Raw genomic sequence first — 23,285 nt, 5'->3', positions numbered from 1 at the left:
ATTACTATTTAACTATTTATGGTTCTATTACTATTTATTATTTATGGTGCAACTGTAATGAAAACTAATTTCCCCCAGGATCAATAAAGTATGACTATGACTATGATATTTATATGCTAAACACAAAGGCAATCGCTACTTAAAAAGTTGCATAGACAATGCTTCCCTTTGAAGTTACATACAAAATATCACACTATCCTTTCCTTCCGACGCCAACATGACTGTGTTGGTATCCACAGCCTTTAGTTCAATCCACAATACATTTATTTGGCAATTTACATGCTAACGTAGAAGACAATTAATATTTATAAAGTATAGATAATACTGTCTTCAAAACTACAGCACCAGGCACCAGAAGCACCTGGTATTTACACCTTTTAGGAAGCCCATTGTGGTGGACTCAATCCACAGTCCTTTGTCAAACAGTTAAAATAGAAGTCCGGTGGCCAGTCATTTAAGTGTAAACAAATCATCTACCCCCAAAAAAATCCACTCTAACAGTCAGCAACTGCATATTGCTCAATATACATTTTAATCAAAAACAAACTATCTTGATTGTGCTTAACAATCAACCATTAAAAATATAGGGAAGTGTCGATGACTGGGACACATTAGATTATTATATTCAGAACTCCTCAATAAGTGACAGAAGTACTGGGCAGTAAAACTACACTTCAGATGGCATGGGTCTATTTGCAAGAGTAAATACCAATTACTAAGGATAGATTTTAGTTATTTTGCCAAATATACAAAGTTTGAGGCAGAGAATGAGACAGCCTACTTGGCTTAAAGTTTAAGAGGAGAAACTTAAACATGAAAACTTACACAGTTGTGTTTCACCTTAAATCACTCCAGCCAAGTTCCTCAGTTACATATTAGTCACCTCAATCTGATAACTAATCATGTACTTTTGAATGATTATCTTATCACACTACTCAAATAAAAGGAAATTATTTTGTAATCAAATGTAAGGAATTAATTCAAATTCCTTGTTAATACAACAAAAAGTTGAATTTCTCTTTCAGCAATCAGATAAATATTCTGTAATGATGGCACATTAAATACAGAAGATCATTCTTTTTCTTTATTATGGGATGAAGAACTCCAATCACAATTGTGAAATAATTAGCTTCTTTCGCAGGGCAAATGGATATTAAAAAGGAAAATGCTGAAAAGATTCAAGATGAGGCAGCATCTGTTCAGTTAGAAACAAAATGAATGACTTAGAACGATGATATCAATTGTATGCTGATTGACTTGTTGAGACTTTCCAGTGTAGATATTTGGACACTAGTGAACTTAAGGATGAAGTGTAAATGTGGAATTACGATAAAAAATCATCTGGAACAATAAATGACAGAACAAACTCACGAGGCTGAATGACCTACCACAAACTCCTATTTGTTATGCTCTTCAAAGCCTCCGGAATACTTACTGTTCAGAGATTCTACTTTATTTCATCAAACAATCTTGATAGCTTTGAACACAACAATTACTATCCACTATATAACCTTTAATCATCCTAATCGGGCATTTCTGATGATGGTAGGTAGTTAAAATGGAAGCCTAGATTTTGCATCTCTGGGCTAAGATTGAGAAGACCACCAGTGAGATTTACAAAGTTGAACTTCAGATACTTATATGAGCTGATAGGGACAGTTCTCATATAGTCAACATTTAGTTGGCCTATTTAAAGAGTAACTTCCAATGTTATATTTCATTCGTAAATCTGTGCAAATTATGTAGTTTGGTTAGTATGAATTATAATATACATCAATCTTATACTTTAAGGCAGTTTTAATACTGCACTAAGTAGTCAGTTATCACTGAAACTGAAATATCACTAAAAGCCTTAATCAAAACCTCATCTAAAGGTGAAAAGATTGAAAATCAGTTATACATTTTTAAACAATTGTCCTAAGATTTTTGTAAATTTGGTGTATATGCCATTTTCTTCACCAGTCTCTTGAGATTAAGGAACACCAAAGAGACCAATTTTCAAAATCACAGACTCTTCCAGAAATGGGGCAGGAAATAGCTGACTGGGAGGGTAGTTTATGAGGTAGTGCACTACCTTTGGCATGCATACATGTCCTTGGTGCACTCGCCATGCAGACTTGAGATTCTTCACACCATCCTGATTGCTGCTTCTGCACTCTGTGTGGTCATGGACCAGATGTCTCCAAGAGTCAGTGGGAAGGTTAACACTTACTCAAGGAAACTTTGATCACATTCCTTCAATCTGTCTCCTCTATTCACCTAGTAATCTCCTTCCATGGGGAGCTTGAAAGACAACATCCTTTTCTGTGATGCAGTTTATGCAACATAGCAGACCAAGTGGAATTAGCGAATAGCAATTAGTGAAACTTGGCTACAGGAGGGGCAGGACTGGCAGCTTAATATTCCAGGGTTCCGATGTTTCAGATGTGATCGAGGCAGCGGAATGAAAGGTGGGGGAGTGGCATTGTTAGGGAAAATATTACAGCAGTGCTCAGGCAGGACAGATTAGAGGGCTTGTCTACTGAGTCCTTGTGGGTGGAGCTGAGAAACAGGAAAGGTATGGTCACATTAGTGGGATTGTATTACAGACCACCAATAGTCAACGAGAATTGGAAGAGCAAATCTGCAGAGAGATAGCAGGCAACTGCAGGAAACATAAAGTTGTGGTGGTAGGGGATTTTAATTTTCCATATATTGATTGGGACTCCCATACTGTTAGGGGTCTTGATAGCTTAGAGTTTGTAAAATGTGTTCAGGAAAGTTTTCTAAATCAATATATAGAGGGACCAACTAGAGGGGATGCAATACTGGATCTCCTGTTAGGAAACGAGTTACGACAAGTGACAGAAGTCTGTGTAGGGGAGCACTTTGGTTCCAGTGATCATAACACCATTAGTTTCAACTTGATCATGGACAAGGATAGATCTGGTCCTAGGGTTGAGGTTCTTAACTGGAAGAAAGCCAAATTTGAAGAAATGAGAAAGTATCTAAAAATTGTGGATTGGGACAGGTTGTTCTCTGGTAAGGATGTGATCGGTAGGTGGGAAGCCTTCAAAGGAGAAATTTTGAGAGTGCAGAATTTGTATGTTCCTGTCAGGATTAAAGGCAAAGTGAATAGGAATAAGGAACCTTGGTTCTCAAGGGATATTGCAACTCTGATAAAGAAGAAGAGAGAGTTGTATGACATGTATAGGAAGCAGGGAGTAAATAAGGTGCTTGAGGAGTATAAGAAGTGCAAGAAAATACTTAAGAAAAAAATCAGGAGGGCTAAAAGAAGACATGAGGTTGCCTTGGCAGTCGAAGTGAAGGATAATCCAAAGAGCTTTTACAGGTATATTAAGAGCAAAAGGATTGTAAGGGATAAAATTAGTCCTCTTGAACATCAGAGTGGTCGGCTATGTGCGGAACCAAAGGAAATGGGGGAGATCTTAAATAGGTTTTTTGCGTTTGTATTTACGAAGGAAACTGGCATGAAGTCTACAGAATTAAGGGAAACAAGTAGTGAGATCATGGAAACTGTACTGATCAAAAAGGAGGAGGTCCTTCCTGTCTTGAGGAAAATTAAAGTGGATAAGTCCCCGGGACCTGACAGGGTCTTCCCTCGGACCTTGAAGGAGACTAGTGTTGAAATTGCAGGGGCCCTGGCAGAAATATTTAAAATGTCTCTGTCTACAGGTGAGGTGCCGGAGGATTGGAGAGTGGCTCATGTTGTTCCGTTGTTTAAAAAAGGATCGAAAAGTAATCCGGGAAATTATAGGCGGGTAAGTTTAACGTCAGTAGAAGGTAAATTATTGGAGGGAGTACTAAGAGACAGTATCTACAAGCATTTAGATAGACAGGGACTTATTAGGGAGAGTCAACATGGCTTTGTGCGTGGTAGGTCATGTTTGACCAATCTATTGGAGTTTTTCAAGGAGGTAACCAGGAAAGTGGATGGAGGGAAGGCAGTGGATATTGTCTAGGTGGTAAATTGGATTAGACATTGGCTCAATGGAAGAAGCCGAAGAGTGGTAGTAGAGAATTGCTTCTCCGAGTGGAGACCTGTGACTAGTGGTGTGCCACAGGATCAGTGCTGGGTCCATTGTTATTTGTCATCTATATCAATGATCTGGATGATAATGTGGTAAATTAGATCAGCAAATTTGCTGATGATACAAAAGATTGGAGGTGTAGTAGACAGTGAGGAAGGTTTTCAGAGCCTGCAGAGGGACTTGGACCAACTGGAAAAATGGGCTGAAAAATGGCAGATGCAGTTTAATACAGACAAGTGTGAGGTATTGCACGCTGGAAGGACAAACCAAGGTAGAACATACAGGGTTAATGGTAAGGCACTGAGGAGTGCAGTGGAACAGAGGGATCTGGGAATACAGATACAAAATTCCCTAAAAGTGGCATCACAGGTAGATAGGGTCGTAAAGTGAACTTTTGGTACATTGGCCTTTATTAATTTAAGTATTGAGTATAAGAGCTGGAATGTTATGATGAGGTTGTATAAGGCATTGGTGAGGCCGAATCTGGAGTATTGTGTTCAGTTTTGGTCACCAAATTACAGGAAGGATATAAATAAGGTTGAAAGAGTGCAGAGAAGGTTTACAAGGATGTAGCCGGGACTTGAGAAACTCAGTTACAGAGAAAGGTTGAATAGGTTAGGACTTTATTCCCTGGAGCATAGAAGAATGAGGAGAGATTTGATAGCGGTATATAAAATTATGATGGGTATAGATAGAGTGAATGCAAGCAGGCTTTTTCCACTGAGGCAAGGGGAGAAAAAAACCAGAGGACATGGGTTAAGGGTGAGTGGGGAAAAGTTTAAAGGGAACATTAGAGGGGGCTTCTTCACACAGAGAGTGGTGGGAGTATGGAATGAGCTGCCAGACGAGGTGGTAAATGCGGGTTCTTTTTTAACATTTAGGAATAAATTGGACAGATACATGGATGGGAGGTGTATGGAGGGATATGGTCCGTGTGCAGGTCAGTGGGACTAGGCAGAAAATTGGTCGGCACAGCCAAGAAGGGCCAAAAGGCCTGTTTTGGTGCTGTAGTTTCTCTGGTTTCTATGGAATGAGGGCAATAATTCTGGAGGTGTTGGCTTGGGTGAGGATGTTAATATTGATTTGGTTATTTCAATGGATCAGCAGCATATTGTGGAGATAATGCTGGTGCTACTTATCCATTCTCTTCAGATCCTGCTATAGGTTGTCCAGACTTCAGAAATATACAAGAGGGCTGGGATCACTGCTGACAGTAGGCCATGAATGTAGTGTCAGAACTTAATGCATCTTAATTTTCAAAGGCCCTTTTTAACCAAGTCCATCGAAGGTTGTGGTGGCATTTTGAAGGCAATAGTGAATTTTATAATAAATGTGGACTACATTTTACCAGGATCTTGCTGTGAACCTGGACAGCAGTGTAGTGCAGGAAGAGAGGTTAGTATACACAACCTTGCTCTTCTGCATGTTAAGTACAAAGCCCGTCTCTCTTAGTTAATGTGCATTTTGCAGACGTACACATTTATATGGTTAAATGTAGTTCAGGTGCCCTACAGTAGGATCAGTCTGAACATTTTAAATCTGTGGCTAGTCACATCTTTATTTGGAATTTAATGCCAGTGTTTTCAAAATATTATAAGTTCTTAGAAAGCCACTTACTCCTCAGAATATTTTAAATTGTTAATTGATACCAAATAGTTTTTAATCAGATCGATGGCTAAGCTTCACTATTTCGTATCATTGGAAAAAATCCCACTACATTGGCTTTTCAAGAAAGTATTCTGAAGTAAAAATCAAAAGATGATGTTTTTCAAGGTAGAGTTAGCTTATTTCCCCTTCAGACAGCTTTGAAGAAACTTTTAGTGTCTTGTTTGCTATGAATATTTTTATCCCTATTCAGCTGAAATTTCAATAACTTATTTATATACATTTTTTTTAAACTTGGTGCTTGTAAAACTAAGTTATACAGAAGTACTTCAAACCAGCCTGCAAACAGAATCCATAACTTTAATTCCGAAAAATGAGTGTATTTCCAGGTCTACTTTCACATGGGTAACTGTATATTTTCATCCATACTCTGCAACCAGATTTACAGTACATTATAATTTGCACATAAAATTTTTGAGTTCTACTAATATTTATAGATTTAAAGTGAAGACATGGCTATGGTATTTTCTTCCCATAATGAAGGCGAGCGTGAACTCATTTAAAAAGTTAAGTTTTATCCTGTATGTTCAGGATTAGAGAAAGGAAAATCATGTGCAATAAAAATGTGCTTGTGTGATTCAACAATTCAACAGTCAGTGCCAGTACCCTCTGACATGTGCTATTGAAAATGCACGTGTGGATTCCAGTTGCAAAACCACCATTCTCTAATCTGAAAGGATTTAAGGATTTCATTCCATAAAAAAAAAACTGGCTGGATATTGCTCTCATTAGCAATAATTTACATTCCACTTCACCATAGTTTTTCATAGAATTTATATTGACAGACTGTAAATATGAGCCTGTACACTGCATCTGGAACTTGTATAAACAGTTTAACAACTGTTTAATGCCTTAATCAATTACTGTGGAAAATTATTGATGATTGCATTGTCCAGTCCAGAAGATATAGGTTAGAATATGTTGTCAATCTCGTCAGGTTAAAAGAAAAAGTCAAAAGAAGAAAATATTGAGTTAGTTACTAGTGAGAAAAGAAACAAGACTGTTTGATAATACAGGTTTCCCCCGCCATCCGAAGGTAGAGCATTCCTCTGAAACGGTTCGTAAGCCGAAATGTCGTAAAGCGAAGAAGCAATTACCATTTATTTATATGGGAAAATTTTGTGAGCGTTCGCAGACCCAAAAATAACCTACCAAGTCATGCCAAACAACACATAAAACCTAAAATAACAGGAACACATAGTAAAAGCAGGAATGATATGATAAATACACAGCCAATACTTTTCCACAATCATTACTGCATTGCTCTCCGTAGCGAAAATCGCACGCAAGCGCCGTCAGCAGAAACTCTCACGCAAGCACTCTCAGCAGAAACACGCGCAAGCGCTCTCCAGTAACCTTTAAGCTATGAAGCTGCCAAATCATACCAAATAACACGTAAAAATACACAGCCTATATAAAGTAGAAATAATGTATGTACAGTGTAGTATCACTTACGAGAATCATGAAGACAGCTTGCCGAGCACACTGGTGTGTTAGATTTGTCGCAGGCTGGGGTGGTGCAGTGGCCCCCACCCTGTGGGTCGCCGACCCGATACATTGCCGCGAAGAATGCAGAGGTCCAGTGGTAGCCGGGAGGTACACAGCACATCTTTAAGAAAAAACCGAAACAAACATGCTAATTAATTAGATGCTGCCCGTAATTGTCGGCCCAGATCAGTGCCGATTTCCGATTGCATCGTCTCTGATCTGGGCCGACAATTACGTGTCGGCGGCTCCTAATTAATTAGCATGTTTATTTCGGCTTTTTTCTTAAAGATGTGCTGTGTGCCTCCTGGCTACCTCCGCGAATCGGTATCTGTCCGTCGCCTGGGGGTTGGGGTGGTGGGACACTGGGGTGTCATCTCGTCGCCTGTTTCCATTAGAGCAGGCAGCTCATCTTCTTCTATCTCTGCCCGCCTCGATGTTGAAGGTCGAGGTTCATCGTCTGCTGTGGCTGACCTGAGCCTCGCGCATTTTTCTATCACACAGTTCAAACCATGCTGCAAATATCCCCTAAACTGACGTACCCTTTCAAAATTAAAGTCATACTTTATCATTACTCATTCGGTTTCCATTGTTATCCTTTTTTCTTCCAATTGCATCAGCTCTTCATCTGCATTGACTGCATTGGCGCTGCTTCCTGCATGCATGCAGAACTCGTTGACTTTATTAACTTTGCCTCCTACTTTCACCCTGCCCTCAAGTTTACCTGGTCCATTTCCGACACCTCCCTCCCCTTTCTAGATCTTTCTGTCTCTGTCTCTGGAGACAGCTTATCCACTGATGTCTACTATAAGCCTACTGACTCTCACAGCTATCTGGACTATTCCTCTTCTCACCCTGTCTCTTGCAAAAACGCCATCCCCTTCTCGCAATTCCTCCGTCTCCGCCGCATCTGCTCTCAGGATGAGGCTTTTCATTCTAGGACGAGGGAGATGTCTTCATTTTTTAAAGAAAGGGGCTTCCCTTCCTCCACTATCAACTCTGCTCTTAAACGCATCTCCCCCATTTCACGTACATCTGCTCTCACTCCATCCTCCCACCACCCCACTAGGAATAGGGTTCCCCGGTCCTCACCTACCACCCCACCAGCCTCCGGGTCCAACATATTATTCTCCGTAACTTCCGCCACCTCCAACGGGATCCCACCACTAAGCACATCTTTCCCTCCTCCCCTCTCTCTGCATTCCGCAGGGATCGCTCCCTACACAACTCCCTTGTCCATTCGTCCCCCCCATCCCTCCCCACTGATCTCCCTCCTGGCACTTATCCGTGTAAGCGGAACAAGTGCTACACATGCCCTTACACTTCCTCCCTTACCACCATTCAGGGTCCCAAACAGTCCTTCCAGGTGAGGCATCACTTCACCTGTGAGTCGACTGGGGTGATATACTGCGTCCGGTGCTCCCGATGTGGCCTTTTATATATTGGTGAGACCCGACGCAGACTGGGAGACCGCTTTGCTGAACATCTAAGCTCTGTCTGCCAGAGAAAGCAGGATCTCCCAGTGGCCACACATTTTAATTCCACATCCCATTCCCATTCTGACATGTCTATCCACGGCCTCCTCTACTGTAAAGATGAAGCCACACTCAGGTTGGAGGAACAACACCTTATATTCCGTATGGGTAGCCTCCAACCTGATGGCATGAACATTGACTTCTCTAACTTCCGCTAGGCCCCACCTCCCCCTCGTACCCCATCTGTTACTCTTTTTTATGCACACATTCTTTCTCTCACTCTCCTTTTTCTCCCTCTGTCCCTCTGAATATACCTCTTGCCCATCCTCTGGGTCACCCGCCCCCCCCGTCTTTCTTCCCGGACCTCCTGTCCCGTGATCCTCTCGTATCCCCTTTTGCCTATCACCTGTCCAGCTCTCGGCTCTATCCCTCCCCCTCCTGTCTTCTCCTATCATTTTGCATCTCCCCCTCTCCCTCCAGCTTTCAAATCCCTTACTCACTCTTCCTTCAGTTAGTCCTGACGAAGGGTCTCGGCCTGAAACGTCGACTGCGCCTCTTCCTATAGATGCTGCTTGGCCTGCTGCGTTCACCAGCAACTTTGATGTGTGTTGCTTGAATTTCCAGCATCTGCAGAATTCCTGTTGTTTCAGCTCTTCATCTGTCAGTTCTTGGTGCCAAAACCTCTTTAACATCATGTTCGTCAGCTTCCACAAGCCAAACTCACGTTGTCCTTACTTCGTTCACCACGATCAAAACGCTTAATTATGTCTAGTTTTACCGTAAGTGTAACACCCTTACGAGCTCTTTCAGGCTTTTCCAATACCATAGAACACATCTTGCAAACGGCTGCTCACAGGCATGTGTTAAAGCAAAGCAGTTCCCAATCCGGGGGAGAGCGGCTGCTCTGCCTTTTATCACGCACTGATTTTTCCGCGCGCGGAAATTCTTTTCGTAACAGTGAAAACACGTTCTGAAAGCGAAAACAGGGTACTAATGTAGGTCTTTCGTAATAGTGAGGTTTCGTAAAGCGAACGTTCGAAAAGCGGGGGACACCTGTAGTTAAGACCTATCACAACTTAAAACAATGTTCTTCTGGAATAGATGAGGCCCAAACCTAATTTGGTGTGTATAATTAAGATTGAACACAGCACTTTCATGTTGTACTTACATTTGAACAAATCAATATTCATCTCTCAGGGGAGTATCTTTCATAGACTGACCACTTGCTCATTGAAAGCATTGGACAATTATTCCATTTAAAATGTCAAAACATGAACAGATGAGCTTTAAGACTTTTCTTCCCATACCTCAGTAACTGCTTCTGTAAAACAGGTAGATTCGGCGTGTGTGCAATCCTTTGGCGAGCTTTAAGACTGTCAGAAGAGAACAACCAACTTCTGTCATTTGAACATGGTGCATCCACCAGCACCTAAGAGAATGACAAATAATTTTATTGGAAAAAATTGTACAAGCCCAGATGACAAAATGCTATTTTATTCAAAATGTCCTTCTTTTCCCACTCCAGAGATCAACTGGAAGGCGAACTATCCAAGAATCACGCCTTAACCAACAGCTCTAAAATTAAATATTCTGCTATTTGTTCACTGTTTATGAGGTTTTGCAGTGCACAAACTCTCTGTACTGTATACCTAACAGTAACTGTACTTCAAAGGATAATTCAAGGTTTTAAAAAACAGCTAAAAATAAGTATACTGTAGAATTGGTATCATTGCACTCCACAACCTTCACAAAATATGGTAATGTAAACTGATAATCAGAAAACTGAGAGGTGAAAGAGGCTGTACAGTGAAGTCCTCAATTTTTATATCTTTGCATTCCAATTGGATTAAATGCACCAGATTTCTCAAAAAGTGAATAAAGTGACCTAGTTAAAAAGCAACTTCTCAAGCGAAGTTTACCACCAAAGGAAAGCAAAACAAATCTGTTAATGTAACACTGATATATTCTAAGATCTACTTGTGAGCCAAGACATTTGGGAAACTCATTATTTAGTTAATTACATCACTGACTTGCTCTTGTTGATAGGCTGCCTGTTGGGAAAATTATGGAAATTTTATTCTCCTGGCAATAATACATGAGAATAGACATTATAAAATTTAATTCCTTGTAAATTACAAATGAATAACTGGGAAGAAATCATCTGAAAAAAAAGAAAAATTATTATTGAAAGTAAATTTACGGTACCCCTTTCCACCATGTCTTTTGTAAAAATGCTGTTCACTTTTCTCAGTTCCTTCGTCTCCACCGTATCTGTCCTCAGGATGAGGCTTTTCATTTCACAACAACTGAGATGATGGAGCGTTTGATGGCTCTGGGTCTGTACTAGCTGGAAGTTAGAAGGATGTGGGGGGGGGGGGAATCTCATTAAAACCTTTCAAATGTTGAAAGTCCTAGACCTTTCAACGTGGTGTAGGAAGTAACGATTCACATTCTTGGACCACTGGGGTATGTTTCGGGGTAAGGATGAATTGTACAAAAGGGAAGGGTTGCACCTTAAAAAGTGGGGCACCAGCATTCTGGCAGGCAGGTTTGCCTCTGCAACACGGGTGTGTTTAAACTAAGTAGTGGGGGGGAGGGGATGAACTGGAAACATAAGGATGGAGATAAAGGGAAAGTGAGAATAAGAAAAGTTAAGAATGACAGCAGAATCAACAGAGCAGAAAGCTCAAGAGAGGATCGTACAGTATGGCCAAGTGAAATAGGAATTGACATGGGAGGTGAGGGGAGCAATGAATTAAAAGTATTGTATATGAATGCACGGAGTATAAGAAATAAAGTGGATGAGCTTGAGGCACAGTTGGAAATTGGTAAGTATGATGTTGTGGGAATAACAGAGACATGGCTTCAAGTGGACAGGGCCTGGGAAATGAATATTCAAGGGTATACGTCCTATCGAAAGGACAGACTGATGGGCAGAGGGGGTGGGGTGGCTCTGTTGGTGAGGAATGATATTCAGTCCCTTGAAAGGGGGGACATAGAATCAGGAGACGTAGAGTCAGTATGGATAGAACTGAGAAATTCTAAGGGTAGAAAGACCCTAATGGGAGTTATCTACAGGCCCCCAAACAGTAGTCTGGATGTAGGGTGTAAGTTGAATCAAGAGTTAAAATTGGCATGTCGCAAAGGTAATGCTGCAGTTGTTATGGGGGACTTCAACATGCTGGTAGACCGGAGGAATCAGGTTGGTACTGGACCCCAAGAAAGGGAGTTTGTGGAGTCCCTCCGAGATGGATTCTTAGAACAGCTTGTACTGGAGCCTACCAGAGAGAACGCAATTCTAGATTTAGTGTTGTGCAATGAACTGGATTTGATCAGGGGCCTCGAGGTAAAGGAGCCATTAGGAGGTAGTGACCATAATATGGTAAGTTTTAATCTACAATTTGAGAGGGAGAAGGGAAACTTGTAAGTGTCAGTATTACGGTTGAACAAAGGGAACTATGGTGCTATGAGGGAGGAGCTGGCCAAAGTTCAATGGAACAATACCCTAGCAGGGATGACAGTGGAACAGCAATGACAAGTGTTTCTGGGAATAATACGGAAGGTGCAGGACCAGTTCGTTCCAAAGAGGAAGAAAGATCCTCAGGGGAGTAAGGGGAGGCTGTGGCTGACAAGGGAAGTAATGGACAGTATAAAAATAAAAGAGAAGAAGTATAACATAGCAAAGACGAGTGGGAAGCCGGAGGATTGGGAAACTTTTAAAGAGCAACAGAAGGTAACTAAAAAGGCAATACGCGGAGAAAAAATGAGGTACGAAGGTAAACTAGCCAAGAATATAAAGGAGGATAATAAAAGCTTCTTTAGGTATGTGAAAAAGAAAAAAATAGTTAAGACCAAAATTGGGCCCTTGAAGACAAAAGCAGGTGAACTTATCATGGGGAACAAAGAAATGGCAGACGAGTTGAACAGGTACTTTGGATCTGTCTTCACTAGGGAAGACACAAGCAATCTCCCAGATGTAATAGTGGCCAAAGGACCTAGGGTAATGGATGAATTGAAGGAAATTTATATTTGGCAGGAAATGGTGTTGGATAGGCTATTGGGTCTGAAGGCTGATAAGTCCCCGGGACCTGATGGTCTGCATCCCAGGGTACTTAAGGAGGTGGCTTTAGAAATCATGGATGCATTGGTAATCATTTTCCAATGTTCTATAGATTCAGGATCAGTTCCTGTGGATTGGAGGGTGGCTAATGTTGTCCATCTCTTCAAGAAGGGAGGAAGAGAGAAAACAGGGAATTATAGACCAGTTAGCCTGACGTCAGTGGTGGGAAAGATGCTGCAGTCAATTATAAAAGATGAAATTACGACACATCTGGATAGTAGTAACAGGATCGGTCCGAGTCAGCATGGGTTTACGAGGGGGAAATCGTGCTTGACTAATCTTTTGGAATATTTTGAGGATGTAACTATGAAAATGGACAAGGGAGAGCCAGTGGATGTAGTGTATCTGGACTTTCAGAAAGCCTTTGATAAAGTCCCACATAGGAGATTAGTGGGCAAAATTAGGGCACATGGTATTGGGGGCAGAGTACTGACATGGATTGAAAATTGGCTGGCTGACAGAAAACAAAGAGTAGCGATTAACAGGTCCCTTTCGGAATGGCAGGCGCTGACCAGTGGGGTACCGCAGGGTTCAGTGCTGGGACTGCAGCTGTTTACAATATGTATTAATGATTTAGATGAGGGAATTAAAAGTAACATTAGCAAATTTGCCGATGACACAAAGCTGGGTGGCAGTGTGAAATGTGAGGAGGATGTTATGAGAATGCAGGGTGACTTGGACAGGCTGGGTGAGTAGGCAGATGCAGTTTAATGTGGATAAATGTGAGGTTATCCACTTTGGTGGTAAGAACGGGAAGGCAGATTATTATTTAAATGGAGTCAAGTTAGGAAAAGGGGAAGCACAACAAAATCTAGGTGTTCTTGTACATCAGTCACTGAAAGCAAGCATGCAAGTACAGCAGGCAGTGAAGAAAGCTAATAGCATGCTGGCCTTCATACAAGGGGAATTGAGTATAAGAGCAAACAGGTCCTTCTGCAGCTGTACAGGGCCCTGGTGAGCCCACACCAGGAGTACTGTATGCAGTTTTGGTCTCCAAATTTGAAGAAGGACATTCTTGCTATTGAGGAAGTGCAGCGTAGGTTCACAAGGTTAATTCCTGGGATGGGGGGGACTGTCATATGTCGAAAGATTGGAGTGACTGGGCTTGTATACTCTGGAATTAAGAAGGCTGATAGGGGATCTTACTGAAACATATAAGATTATTAAGGGATTGGACACGCTGGAGGCAGGAAGCATGTTCCCGCTGATGGGTGAGCTCAGAACCAGAGGCCACAGTTTAAGAATTAGGGGTAGGCCATTTAGGACGGAGTTGAGGAAAAACTTTTTCACCCAGAGAGTGGTGGATATATGGAATGCTCTGCCCCAGAAGGCTGTGGAGTCTAAGTCTCTGGATGCTTTCAAGAAAGAGATGGATAGAGCTCTTAAAGACAGCAGAATCAAAGGTTATGGGGATAAGGCAGGAACTGGATACTGATTGTGGATGATCAGTCATGATCGCAGTGAATAGCGGTGCTGGCTCGAAGGGCCGAATGGCCTACTCCTGCACCTATTGTCTATTGACCGAGTAGATATGGAAAGGTCATTTCCCATGTTGGGGGTGTCTTGGACAAGAGGGCATAGCCTCAGGATAGAGGGGCATCCATTTAAAACATTGTGCAGAGAAATCTCTTTAGCCAGAGGGTGGTGAATTTGTGAAATCTGTTACCAGAGGCAGCTGTGGAGACAAGGTCATTGGGTGTATTTAAGGCAGAGATTGATAGGGGTTCTTGATTGGACATGGCATCAAAGGTTATGGGGAGAAGGCCAGGAACTGGTGTTGAGGAGGAGTTAGAAAAACGGATCAGCCATAATTGAATGGCAGAGCAGACTCAATGGGCCAAATGGCCTAATTCTGCTCCTATGTCTTATGGTCTTAATTGGGACAAGAGACTGCTGCTGAACAGTTTCAGTCGTGTGCACTTGTATAGCCATTAGACACTACACGGTGTTTAGATTGAACAGTTTTTAAAGTGTCAGTTATGTGTGCTTGTGTTATGATATCCATTCAGGCTGATGGACGCCGACACAAAAAGCAACAATTTTTGATAATTTTGTTTTATTACTTTGACTTCACAAAGTGATGAAGTTCACATCTGAACTTGAGCTAGCGACTACACAGGATGCCAGGAAATTTATTGTTGGATTACAACTCTCATGCAACAAAGGCAGTCCATTATCTGTTTAGGTCATTGTGCTGATTTTGTTCATTTACAGTTAATCAAAAGAGCATGGTGGTGTACACTGGATGAATTCCTCCATCAATAACTATCAGGAACTAATAGACAGTTTTAGATTACTGTAGTAGCACTGGTAGTCTAATTCATTCTGTATTTCATTTAAGTACATAATTTGTTACTTAATTAAATAGTAGTTTGTCTTTATTATACTGTACCTTTTTAACTATTTTCATGAAACCTCGGCTAATTGGAGCAGCCGTTTAGTGGGCCAACATATACTGGTCCCAATGTGTTCCATTTAACCAGAATCTATTGTATATGCAGACTAACATAGGCTGATTTCACCTGAATGGAAATTTTTAGATAAAGCTTGCATCTTAATACCCCCATGTGGCTTGTGTCAGTACTACATGGATGTTCCAAAATTCAAGAACACAATAGAAGCAGAACCAGAAACACAAGAGGTTCTGTAGGTGCGGGAAATCTTGAACAACACACTCAAAATGCTGGAGGAACTCAGCAGGCCAGGCAGCATCTAAAGAGGGAAATAAGCTGTTGATGTTTCTGGCCAAGACTTCCTGATGAACGGCCTCTTCCTGAAATGTCAACTATTTTCCTCCGTTGATGCTACCTGGGCTGCTGCCATTTGTGTGAGAAGTAGAAACAGAACCAGGCCACCTATCTGCACCGAAATTCAATATGATCCCAGCTAATCTATTCCAGGCCACAATTCATTCTTTGATTCCCATCCCCATAATCTTCAGTCCCCAAATCTTTCAAAGCAATTTGTCTACGTCCACTTTCAATACCTAAAATGATCTAATCTCCAAAATTTTCTCGGGTAGAGAATTCCAAAGATTCACTGCCCTCTGCAAAAAGAAATTTCTGCGTATCTTTTAAATGACCAACCCGTTGAAACTCTACACCCACAATAGAGACAAGGCAGAATTAATCACTCCATTTATAAACGGACAAGGGTGTAGCACTTCATCCCATTTGAATGATGTCACCTAATTCCGAATGTGATTATTTCAGTTTTAAATGAGACAGTATTGAACCTCTATTGAAGATACAATAGGAATTTAAAGGAGTTCTAGATTGCCACACAAAAGCAAGCAAAGTTTTACAGAGCTGCAACATTACCTCGTGGCCCTTTACAACAATCTGATGACTAATCAAAACCAACCATACAGCGTCTTAGCCACCCTATTAACTTGCACGGCAACTTTGAGAATCACAGGACGTGAACCCAAGATGTTACTCCACGCTGCTAAGAACCATGACATTCACCCTGTACTCTGTCTTCAAGTCCATCCTTTCAAAGTGTATCATTTCACATTTTTCGGGATTAAATTTATCTCCAGGTACTGAGGACCAGTGCTGGATTGTGCACCGATACCTTCGGCAGGCTAAGGTACCCACCTTCTTCAAGTAGGTTTCAGTTATACCAGTGCCCAAGGAGAATGCAGTAGCACTTACATCCACAGTGATGAAATGCTTTGAGAGGCTGGTGATGAAACCGCCGTTGTCTATAAGGAGTTTGTATGTTCTCCCTGTGACTGCGTGGGTTTTCTGTGGGCGCTCCGGTTTCCTCCCACAGTCCAAAGACATACCAGTTGGTAGGTTAATTGGTCATTGTAAATTATCTTATGATTAGGCTTGGGTTAAATTGGGGGTTGCTAGGTGGCATGGCTCAAAGGGCCAGAAGGGCCTATTCTGTACTGTATATAAATAAATAAATACAAATAAAAATAATCAACAAGCTCCAAGACCTAGACCTCAATACCTCCTTGTTCAGCTAGATCCTCAATTTCCTCTCTCGCAGACCTCAGTCAGTTCAGATTGACAACAATATCTCCTCCACAATCACCATCAGCACGGGTGCACCAGAAGGCTGTGTGCTTAGCCCCCCTGCTCTACTTGCTTTATACTTATGACTGTGGGGCAAGGTACAGTTCCAATGCCATAGTTAAATTTGCTGACGGCACTTGTTGGCCAAATTAAAGGTGGTGATAAAACAGCACAGAAGACGGAAGATTGAAAATCTGGCTGAGTGGTGCCACAACAACAACCTCTCACTCAATGTCAGTGACACCAAAGAGCTAATTACTTACGACAGGAGGAGGAAACTGGAGGTCCATGGGCCAGTCTTCATCAGGGGATTAGAGGTGGAGAGGGTCAGGAATGTTAAATTCCTTGGTGTTATCATTTTAGAGGATTGCCCTGAGTCCAGCACATAAGCATCATTACAAAGAAGGCACAGCAGTGACTCTACTTGCTTAGAAGTTTGAAGATTTGGCATATCATCTGAAATTTTTGACAAACTTCTATAAATGCATAGTGGAGAGTATACTGACTGGTTAAATCACTGCCCGGTAAGGAAGCACCAATGCTCTTGAACAGAAAAGCCTTTAAGAAGTAGTGGATACAGTCCAGTTCAGCACGTGTAAAGCCTTCTCATTGAGCACGTCTACAAGAAGTAGAATGCAGGAAAGCAGCATTCAATATCAAGGATGCCCACCATCCAGGCACGCTATCTTCTTGTACAAGAGCTTCAGGTCCCACACCACCAGGCTTAGGAACATTTATTACACCTCAACCACTGTGCTCTTGAAACAGTGGGGGTAACTTCATTTAACTATTCCACAACATATGGACTCACCTTCAAGAACTCTGCAGCTTACTTTCTTGATATTATTTATTTATTATTTGGTTTATTTTGCACAATTTGTCGTTTTTTGTATACTGATTGTTTTTTCTGTCTTTGTTGAGTTTGTTTTTTTATTGATTTCATTGTTACTTTGTATTTACTGTGAATGCCTGCAAGAAAATGCATCTCAGGGCAGTATATGGTGACATATATAGGTACTTCGATAATATATTTACTTTGAATCTTATCCTACTTCTCAGACTAGCTCTGCATCCTATCAACGTGCTGTTGTAACCTACAACAACCTTCTACAATATCTACATCACCATCAAGCTTCATATCAGTTGCAAAATTACTAAATAGCCCTCCACCCCATCTAAGTCATTTATAAAAACACCACTGGGCACCAACCTCCAGGCAGAATACACTCCATCTATTACCATCCTCTGCCTTCTGTAGTTCTAGTCAATTCTGAATCCATGCAGCTAAGTTTCTCTCGATCCTATGCCATCTGACTTTCTGAGTGAGCCTACCAAGGGGAATAATGCTGATTAAATGTGGCTTTCTCCACATTACACTCTGTTTTGTCTGTTAAATTCAACTTTTCAAATGCTACTTTGTCAAAAAAGTGTACAGTAAGCATCATGTCCCTCTGATTTCATTTTCAGTTATTTCTGTAGCATTCATGGATTACACAAATTGTTCCATTCCAATGTGGAGTACATAATACATCTTTCTTTCTATATTCTTCACCACGTCATTGCAGTATTATCACTTCCATCTACTCCAAAGCAGGCCACTAAAATCTACTCAGCGTAACATGGTCTATGGCCATAAGCACAGGTCTCAGTTACACTTTGAAATTCTGATAAGCAGCACATTCGCCATAGTCCAACAAAGCCTGGTCAAAATGCAGACTCACCTTGTTAAATATTTGTGGCTGTTGTGGGCCAATGACTCTTCCATCCAGGTTCGTCACAGATATTACCCCCCTTATGGCATCAGGTACGAAAGACTCAAGGGTTTGCTTCAGCCACTTCTGACGCAAATTGTCCTGCTCATTGCAAAGAAAGTGACCTTTTAAAGAAAGAGAAACTATTCTGAGGCTGTGTGATCGCTCATACATCCCCCAGTGACACAGGAAGAAATTCTATCAGATGACTTGAGCAAAACACACACAAAATGCTGGTCAGGCAGCATTTATGGAAGTTAACAAACATACTTAAATATATTTTTTATGATCGCAAGACCTGCTGGACATTAAGACCTAAAGTAATGCAGTTCTACCCCATCAGCTAGTTGCTGGTTACTGAAGAACTGAAGGAGCTGGACTTGATGTGTATCGTGCTGCTGCCTGCGTCAGAGCGCAACAGAGGAGTGCAGTGGAATACTGCATGGCCTAGGTTGTCTCAAGGACTGGGCCTCAAGCCACGGTGTCCCATGTTTGCAGCTGCCCAGGAGAGAGGTGGAGCCGCTGCGCTCCACCGGAGTGCCAGAGGAGGTGTAATGCAGTGTAAATGGAGTCGGCACTGCCTTCCAGTGTTCACTCGGCCAGAAAATGGGAAACATTTAAGCTCAGTGCTAAAAAGACGTTCCTAATCTTTTCTTCATAGAATTAATATTGTTTTGCTGTGATGACGAGACTAAATTAATAAACAGATCGGAGGAATATTGTTGAAAAGTAAATAAATAAAAGCCAAATGAGAATAATGGTTTGATACGATCAAATGTACCTCAAATGCAAAAGCCAAGAGATGTGATAGGAATGCAATTATCTTGACATCACTCCTTTAGAATCTGTTACACTTTCTATGGGTATTGGGGAGCTTTCCACAAAGAGGGCGATAGTTAATATTAAATCTTTTTTAATCTTTTTGAGAGCAGTTGTCGTAATAGCAATAGCATGTGGTGAAAATCTGAAGGATAAATTATGGGATGTACTCACTGCAGGTCTATCCAGCAGAGATTATGAAAAAATAATTGTCAGGTTGTATGATACATGTAGCATCTTAATTGTACATATTGATGGAAATAATAGTAACGCAGAAGAGTGTCTAAGTGTGTAAGTATTCCCATCAGGCTATAAGCTAAGTTCAATCGCTAGGTTGAAAAGATGATATAGAGTAAAATTGCTTTGAAGAAAACAACCATAATGATGAGATCTAAAAAAATAATGTTCCTACTGTAACAATAAGACATAGCATAACATGCTGCAAGATAGATTATGAACTTCACTGAACAGAGTTAAATGAAATGTATTTCAATTAAAAGTTGCTATATTTCGTAACAATATTCTGTTTCAAAACGTTAAACTTCGCTAAGTAAACAAGCTACTACCTCATTCCTACAAATTCTCCTTATACGACCTAGTTTGCAACTAATCGTGTTTCAGTAATATAAGAAACTGGTAAAATTGAATAGAAAATTCAAAAGCATTTCAGTAAAGCATTCTACCTGGAAATGTCTGAATCAACTTACAAAAGTGAGCTTTCGAGTCACTCGCAGTCATGTCTATTAGAAAATTAATGGAGCCATCGAAATGGATTCTAAGTTTGCATATGCTATCTGAAGCTAACTGCTCATGTAGAAAATGTCTGTGACAGTATGCGGAAATATTTATTTTAAAAGAAAAATGTCAAATCCACCATATTATTGAGGTTCCAGGAAAGATCAAGAATAATACTGACATTTTCCATTGAAATGTGATGAAAAATATACTGAAAGTTATACTTCATATATAGACATAAAAGATAAAATATTTTAATGTTTACCTACAAGTTTGCAACCTATAAAAATGTTTGGTATGAAATAAGAATAATCTATACCTGCTGTCCAATCATATTTAATGAAATGCAAGTACCACTAACTATACTGTTTTAGTATAAAGTTCATCCTTTAAATTGGGCAAAATTAAGGAATAACTTGGTCTCAAAATCCAGCAACTGCTAAGGGGTAGTTACAGATTGAATCCAGAAGTGGTTTTTCCAGTGGAAGCTTTGAAATATTGTTAATTTGCCACAAGATTCAGCGTTCATACAAAAAAGAAACTATTAGATATCGATTAGACACACTAGAAAATGCTAAGGCACATTTATTTAAGTATAAATAATTTTTTTAATGGTGGGAAAGCTCTAAATTATTGATCATCACCTTACCAGCAGTGATAATTTAAGGAATTATTACTGGCAGTTATAATTTGACGAATAAATTGAAAGTAAAAATTATTATTTTCTTTTACTTGTTGCCTTTTTAATTTTCTTGAACTCAAGCATCCTCCAACCCCATTAATTCTGTAACATGAAAATACGTTCAATTTATGCTTCTTGATCTAGACCAATGTGATACCTCAACAAAGTTTCATCAGGATGATTAGTGGAAGAGGCACCCTACCCCAAGCCAATTAATAAAGGCCCTAGATTCCCTCTGGAAGGCACCATGCTATTTGAGGTTCCTAACAAAGACGAGTTGTCACGCCATCACAAGAGACTCATGGCAGCTCTAATCACGAGGAACAATAAGCCACGTTTGCTTTTCACTGACCAAAAACGGGACAACAACCTCAGTGTAACTTGTATTCATTGCATAAAATTTATACATTACACGTGGAAAAATAAACTGCATTATGGAGAGTTAGACATGCATTCACAGGTCCAACAGAATAGCCACAGCCCGAAACATTGACTGTGTATTTCCCTCCATAGATGTTGCCCGAACTGCTGAGTTCCTCCAGTATTTTGTATAAATAGAACATGATGCTTGAAGGAGGTCATGAAATACTAGGCAATCTCAGATGTCCTCAGCAATGTCACAATCCTGACCATCTTTAAGAAAGAGAGCTCAAATGGAAATGACAGATCACCTGGATGTCAACTACAGAAAAAAAATCCATCGAGATGCCTTTCAGGTCACCAGGGACCATAATTCTCTGTGTATTGCCTTCTTTGATCTTACAAGGGCTTCATCCCTGCTAATAACCATTCTGGGTAATTCTTCTGAGTTATGTTTACTCCCCAAATATGTCACCACTTTACTCAAGCTCAACAACAATAATAAGGCGTTAATACACAATGTCAGCCTCAGCACAAACTGGACTGGGGTTAAGAGAGAACATCAAAGGGTGGCCTCAAAACTTCTTTCTGCAATTGCTTATTAGGCACTAACAGGCCCCCACCAAGCAAATGGATGGACAGAAAGCCAACTAACCTCATTGACACTAACCCAGAACCAAGAACATCTTGATTTCAGTCACCTAACAATACGGCTGCAATAAATGTTCTAATAAAAAAAAATGGATGTTCAGGCAATCTTCAGCATGTTTACCAAAGATACTGGAAAATAAAAATGCCACTTAATACTAAGACTAAAATCCTCCATCAAGGAGCTTTGAGCGGACATTCCCCTGTTCTTGCAGTGCCAATTCAGAGGAGATTCTGAGAATGATGAGCTTCACACACCATGGAAGCAATCTCCCACAAACAGCTAAATATTGATAGTGAAATCTAATATTAAAAGTGTAGGAAGCCAGTTAACCCTCTAATTTGCGTAGCTCTGAATGTGGGATGAAACTGGGTATTGAGAAAATGTGCTAATTCCATGCAGATACCAGCAGGGGGCAGAATTAAACTCATGTCACTGGAGCTGAGGTTGTAGCTCTACAAATAAGTCACTCTGCTGCCTGATCAAAGCATTCTACACCCTAATCCACAGTCTAATAAAGGCTTTCCTTTTGTCATCTCTGGTTCTTTTGCCAGAGATATAGCATGGAAACAGGCTATTCCACCCACCATGTGCACACTGATCACTGACCCATTCATAGTTACTCCCATCTTCCAGCACTTGGCCCATAGTCTTCTTTGCCTGAGCGATCCCAGTTCTCATTTAGCCAGTTAAGTTACGTCCTCTTAAATTTGTATCTTAGCCAGAAGGAAACTAAGAGCCAGAAAACCCAGATGTAACCATAAAAATGATGGCAATTACAGAGTAGAAGAAAGAAAATAAGTTATTTCTGTATCCCGCAAGTAATATGCAATAGTACAGCACTTACGTGGAGTGGCAGACTGCAATATTGCCACAGATTTTCCTCCAGGAGCAGCACACATATCTAACACACACTCTCCATCTTGGACACCTAATGCAAGGACAGGCAGTAAAGAGGCTGCATTCAGTAAGTAATATTCCTTTAACCTTTCAGCATGATGTAATAGTCTTGGGAACCGGTTCTGGGTCCTGCTGATGTAACATCGTAATGAATGCTGGGAAAATGGTAACGCATCTCCTACAAAATTCCAATATCCCTGTGATCGAAGACGTTGTTCCAATGCTATACAGTGGCTGAACTTGTTCACCAGTACGCCATACTGCCAGCCGGAGGGAAGCAGCAGCACTTCTCTGAAAGACAAGCAAACAAAAAATAGTAAAAATTAAGCTCTGACAAAACTAGAACCTTTTTGTATCGGAGGATCGTATAGCTACCTGAAAAGCAACAGCTTAGTGGTATTAGAGCATACAATTCATACTACCTTATCTACTGAGCAATGTTTGTAAGGTTATATTGAGGCAATGGAAAGAATACAGGCCTCCAGTGCAGACAAGCTGGCCAGTCGCAGAAGTGGATGATGGAAAAATTGTCTGGCTCAGTTGCTTAACTACTAACATTGCCATGAAAAATTAGACTCCAAATAG

At 40.8% G+C, this 23,285-nt stretch overlaps 1 protein-coding gene across 1 annotated transcript in view; it reads right to left on the bottom strand.

Moving 5' to 3' along the window:
* Positions 1 to 23,285, bottom strand: part of nsun3 (NOP2/Sun RNA methyltransferase 3) — a 47,604-nt gene that overhangs the window by 8,144 nt on the left and 16,175 nt on the right. Inside the window, exons 3-5 of the mRNA XM_063050837.1 lie at positions 22,648 to 22,991; positions 18,526 to 18,680; positions 9,964 to 10,085 (exon numbers count right to left, since the gene is read on the bottom strand). Of these exons, the coding sequence (XP_062906907.1) occupies positions 9,964 to 10,085; positions 18,526 to 18,680; positions 22,648 to 22,991 (621 nt within the window). The remainder of the gene's footprint in view (positions 1 to 9,963; positions 10,086 to 18,525; positions 18,681 to 22,647; positions 22,992 to 23,285) is intronic.

Source organism: Mobula hypostoma, chromosome 6 (genome assembly GCF_963921235.1).
Source record: "Mobula hypostoma chromosome 6, sMobHyp1.1, whole genome shotgun sequence".
Lineage (NCBI taxonomy): Eukaryota > Metazoa > Chordata > Chondrichthyes > Myliobatiformes > Myliobatidae > Mobula > Mobula hypostoma.
Note: the sequence above shows the minus strand (reverse complement) of the source record. Positions and strands in the feature narration are given on the sequence as shown.